This window comes from Labrus mixtus, chromosome 19, assembly GCF_963584025.1.
Source record: "Labrus mixtus chromosome 19, fLabMix1.1, whole genome shotgun sequence".
NCBI classification, from domain to species: domain Eukaryota; kingdom Metazoa; phylum Chordata; class Actinopteri; order Labriformes; family Labridae; genus Labrus; species Labrus mixtus.
Window position 1 is genome coordinate 1,894,485 of NC_083630.1, and position 5,516 is coordinate 1,900,000.

Sequence of the window (5,516 nt, forward strand, 5' to 3'; positions counted from 1 at the left end):
GTGGAGCATAACATGAAGTACAATATGTGACCGTTAAAGATGATCTGTCAGATTCTGAAACATGTTTTAAAGGGTGTGAATGACTTCAGAGGTTTAGTCCTGTTAACCCTCATCAGTGTCTGTTTTCATAATAAACTAACGTCAGACGTTTACGACCATGTGTCTCTCCTTTGTTAGAACACGATGAGCTCTTTAGTCTGACACGAGCTGCACAGCTGAGCAGCAGCGCCACCTGCTGGTTGATGTTTCCAACAGTTCAGCTGATCATGACAGAGCTGCAGTCTTCACAGTAAGGATAATCTTTGTAGTGAGTAACGACACACAGACAGCTTTAAAGATGTTATTGAGCGCTGATAATAAAAGACACAAAACGCTTTATAACATGATGGCTAATTAAAAGAGCAGTGTAACATGAAGACATGATGAAGCTGCAAACAGAGAAATAAAGTCTGAACACTGTCCAAGGGTCCAGATCGAAACTGCTCCTGGACTTCATCTGTCTGACCCTGACGGACTGAACGAGACCTTCATGTAACAGCATAGAGTCCTCACTCTGCAGGGACCTGAACAACAGGAAACCTGCCCAGGAGGACCTAGTATGACCCAGTATGACCCAGTATGAGTGGCTGGGAGTCTCTCTCTCGTCCTCTAGCTGCAGATCTTCCAGAACTTGGTCTGTCTGTCGTCTCCTCCTGTGATCACTGAGCTGCACAGCTCGTTCATCCACATGGTCGTCACGGCGCCTGTGTACAAAACAAACACGTCACCATGGATACATTTCATTATGTAATAAGATAAACAACATGTAACATCTCATACTCCATGATTGACTCATCTCAGATCCAGCCGAGGTCAACATTTAAAAGATTAAGAACACTTTGAAGATGTGTTTTCTTTTAGGTCTCACACCAGGCAATCCGTACCGTGCCTAAGCACCCTTCACCCCTAAAGTCCAGTTTGTGAGTGTGAGAGCGCTCCGATCCGTGATCGAGCTCGCTACACTTCCTCGGCACTGGCACGCTTGGAAGAGGTGTGCTTCAGCACGGTATGATCCTGGAGCAGTGTGAGTGCAGGCCAGCGGGGGAATGGGGCATCGTGCTTCAGCGTGGCCGAGTGTGAGTGCGCCCTTAACCAACAGTTATATTCATCAATCAACATTCTCCTCACTGATCTGAGTCCAAAGCTGCATCTTTACATGTGGCGCTTACAGACCGCCAGTAGGGGGCAGAGACTGCTGTAAAAACAGGCTTTTTAGAATGGGTGTGTATGTGACTTCCTGTGCTTCTGCAGCCAGCCTCTAGTGGACACTGGAGGAACTGCAGGATTTTACACTTCAGCATCAGCTTCATTTTTGGTTGTTGTTCTCAGAGTTATTCTCTTCAGCTGTCAGCGTGCTTCATGGTGAATTGTCTGGCAGTTAAGATGATAAGATTACAGACTAAATATTTATGATATATTTAAAGAGCTTCTGGGCTGTATGTGTCGACTCTGACTTCAGGGAGACGCTGCACAGGTTCACCTACGGTGCACCTAAAGGGACAAAATGTATGCTCTCATTTCTGACTTTATGCATCTCGTTCTATTTGACATGTTTGCTTGAATCAGAACCGACTGAAACTCGTCACTGTGTGATAATAATTGTCTTCTTTATGAGTCGTCTGCCTGCTCAGCTGTCAGAGATCACATGACTCTTTAAATGAAGGCGAGCCGCAGAGTGTGTCGCTGGGATCCGAACCTGAGTGAGCCGGGATCCTCTTGGTGACGGTGTTACTGATCAGATCCCACAGCAGCAGATCTCCAGACTGACCTCCAGTCAGCACCCAGCTGCCGTCCCAGCAGAAACACCTGCAGACCACAAGGTGTTACATCATCATCAGCTGTACCAACAACCTTTCAAACACAGACGTTTAAAACCAGGAAGTGAGTCTGTGTGTGACCGTAGAGACCAGACTCCTTCAGTCTCTGTCCCTCTAAACTCTCTATTGAATCTGTACGATGATAGAAAGTGACCTCTGCTCCTCGTCGGCCTTCACTGAAGAGATCACCATCCCCGTCTGCACGTCCACCACCTTCATGCAGCAGTCTGCGCCGACGCTCAGCACGTGGCGGCTGTCTGAGGACCAACAGAGTCAGTGTCAGCTGTGGGCTTCATGTGACTGAGGCAGATCCTTAAAGACCGTATATAGACAAAGTTCCTGAGAACACAAGCTCAATAAAAGATAGAAAACATGAAATGTAGAAGTGATACAGAAGCTGAGATTGTGTTTAGACTGCGACGTGTGCAGAGCAGGAAACAGCGTTCAGTCTCTGACACGTGTGAAGCGCCGCCTTCAGCACCCGTTGAAGCTGGCTCCGTTGGCTCACCTGGACTGAAGGCCGTGTGGTGGATGTTTCCTGAGTGACAGTGGACCTGCTGCAGGGCGCTGAAGCTGCTCGTGTCCCAGATGGAGACGGTCCCGTCTTTACAGCCAGAGACCAGCAGGGTCCCCGCTGCACTCAGAGAGATGGTGTTCACCTGCACAGGTGGAGCACGGAGAGGAAGTTACCACATGGGGAAACAGGAAGTGCGTTTTTATTTAAAGGTGAAACTTGACTTCACATTACAAACAGCTCAAATAATAACCACGCTCTGAACACACACGTCCTCCGTTTGAAGGTAGGAGGTCGAGTCTGAACAACATTCAGTCAGGCGTTCTCTCTCACCCCGGCATCGTGCTCCAGCTCTGACAACAAGTCAAACTGAGATCTCCTGTGATTGGACGAGCTGTCAGCAGGACACCGCCACACCTGGGAAACAAACCCAGCACGGAGCCTGTTAACACAAACACACCTGTGTGCATGTCCTCTTAAAGGCACAGTGTCACTCATTCCTCACCTTCACCGTGGAGTCCCAGGACGCCGTGTAGAGCCGCTCATCAAACCAGCACACCCGACTGACGGCGTCATCGTGACCCATCAGAGTGTCCTGTCTGCGTCCGAACGGGACCGAGTAGAAATACCTGAGGAGGAGGAAGAGGAGGGTCAGGGGGGAGGAGGGATCCCTGATGAAACCTTTGTGTTTGTAGTTTCTCACGTACACGTTGTTGTCCCAGGACGAACAGACGACCGTTTGACCATCAGCCAGCAGCAAGCACGACGACAGAGCCTGAAACGAGGACGCAGCTTCAGACATGACATCATCAATCAGAGACACGACATCATCAATCAGAGACACGACATCATCAATCAGAGATGTGACATCATCAATCAGAGACACGACACACACAGCGCTGTTCTCCCCCGCTGGCTCAGCTGATCCCGCCTCTCCTCTGTAACACCTCTGAAGACGGGACAGAGGGGGGGGTCACTTCGTCCCCCCATTATGCCCAAAACATTCAGATTGAAGGAGAAACGTCACAGCGTAAACATCACGGCTTGAAACGGTGCTCTGAACAGCTCTATACAGGTGTTAAAGAGGAACAGATTCATACCATGTTAGAGAAGGAGACGCTCCTCTGAAAGTCTGTCAGCTCCCTGGAGAACATTTTCAGAGTGGAGTCTGAAACAAAGAGACACACGTCAGATCATCACAAACATTCAGCTTTCCAACAGGTTCAAGAGCGAGTGAAGAAGTCTGAGGGCTCGACCCCAGGGGGGCGGCTGCTCCAAAACGCCTGAGCCCATCTGGGGTACTTTTTAAATCACTACTCAAAACCTGATCTGAGAACTTGTGTAGCTGCTGCAACTCTTCAGTCATCGATAACGTCTCTGAGAGCTACTTACAGATAATCATGTTTTATTGACAAACTTATACATTTATATAATTTATATATTCAAGATATTCTAAAAACCTTGTGAAGTGGAGAAAATGGATGATCCATCTCGACTCACAGCGACGCCCGTCACAGCCCTGCAAGGTCACACACACACACACACACACACACACACACACACACACACACACACACACACACACACACACACACGTGAGATAACTCAGACAGGAAACAGGATTTTATAATTCCTATATTTAAATGTATAGATTTCAATAACGTTAATTTTTAGATCTGAGCGTGTGAAGCTGCTGATGAAGCTCTACATGCACCTCCTTGTGTTCTACATGCACCCCCTCGTGTTCTACATGCACCCCCTTGTGTTCTACATGCACCTCTACATACACCTCCTTGTGTTCTACATGCACCTCCTCGTGTTCTACATGCACCTCTACATACACCTCCTTGTGTTCTACATGCACCTCCTCGTGTTCTACATGCTCCTCTACATGCACCTCCTCATGTTCTACAGACACCTCATGTTCTACATGCTCCTCTACATACACCTCCTCATGTTCTACATGCACCTCCTCATGTTCTACAGACACCTCATGTTCTACATGCTCCTCTACATACACCTCCTCATGTTCTACATGCACCTCCTCGTGTTCTACATGCACCTCCTCATGTTCTACATGCACCTCCTCATGTTCTACATGCACCTCTACATACACCTCCTCGTGTTCTACATGCACCTCTACACACACCTCCTCATGTTCTACATGCACCTCTACATACACCTCATGTTCTACATGCACCTCTACATACACCTCCTCGTGTTCTACATGCACCTCTACATACACCTCCTCATGTTCTACATGCACCTCTACATACACCTCCTTGTGTTCTACATGCACCTCTACATACACCTCCTCATGTTCTACATACACCTCCTCATGTTCTACATGCACCTCCTCATGTTCTACATGCACCTCTACATACACCTCCTCATGTTCTACATGCACCTCCTCGTGTTCTACATGCACCTCCTCGTGTTCTACATGTACCTCCGCGTGTTCTACATGCACCTCCTCATGTTCTACATACACCTCCTCATGTTCTACATGCACCTCCTCATGTTCTACATGCACCTCCTCATGTTCTACATGCACCTCTACATACACCTCCTCATGTTCTACATACACCTCCTCATGTTCTACATGCACCTCCTCGGGTTCTACATGTACCTCCGCGTGTTCTACATGCACCTCCTCATGTTCTACATGCACCTCCTCGTGTTCTACATGCACCTCCTCGTGTTCTACATGCACCTCTACATACACCTCCTCATGTTCTACATGCACCTCTACATACACCTCCTCATGTTCTACATGCACCTCCTCATGTTCTACATGCACCTCTACATACACCTCATGTTCTACATACACCGCCTTATGTTCTGCATGCACCTCCTCATGTTCTACATGCACCTCCTCATGTTCTACATGCACCTCTACATACACCTCCTCATGTTCTACATGCACCTCTACATGCACCTCCTCATGTTCTACATGCACCTCCTCATGTTCTACATGCACCTCTACATGCACCTCCTCATGTTCTACATGCACCTCTACATGCACCTCCTCGTGCTCTACATACACCTCCTCATGTTCTACATACACCTCCTCATGTTCTACATACGCCTCCTCATGTTCTACATTCACCTCCTCATGTTCTACAGACACCTCATGTTCTACATAC

At 48.1% G+C, this 5,516-nt stretch overlaps 1 protein-coding gene and 1 long non-coding RNA gene across 2 annotated transcripts in view; both read right to left on the reverse strand.

The window, feature by feature from the left end:
* Positions 1-338: 338 nt before the first annotated feature.
* The window catches only part of nsmaf (neutral sphingomyelinase (N-SMase) activation associated factor), a 27,226-nt gene continuing 22,048 nt past the window's right edge, over positions 339-5,516 (reverse strand). Inside the window, exons 23-31 of the mRNA XM_061065136.1 lie at positions 3,831-3,889; positions 3,471-3,538; positions 3,078-3,145; positions 2,876-2,999; positions 2,704-2,787; positions 2,365-2,515; positions 2,011-2,113; positions 1,736-1,845; positions 339-743 (exon numbers count right to left, since the gene is read on the reverse strand). Of these exons, the coding sequence (XP_060921119.1) occupies positions 649-743; positions 1,736-1,845; positions 2,011-2,113; positions 2,365-2,515; positions 2,704-2,787; positions 2,876-2,999; positions 3,078-3,145; positions 3,471-3,538; positions 3,831-3,889 (862 nt within the window). The 3' untranslated portion in view covers positions 339-648. The remainder of the gene's footprint in view (positions 744-1,735; positions 1,846-2,010; positions 2,114-2,364; positions 2,516-2,703; positions 2,788-2,875; positions 3,000-3,077; positions 3,146-3,470; positions 3,539-3,830; positions 3,890-5,516) is intronic.
* Positions 4,527-5,480, reverse strand: LOC132994651 (uncharacterized). The gene is made up of 3 exons (XR_009676721.1): positions 5,243-5,480; positions 4,649-5,182; positions 4,527-4,570 (listed from the first exon to the last, which is right to left on the reverse strand). It is a non-coding gene; the product is annotated as an uncharacterized LOC132994651 (long non-coding RNA).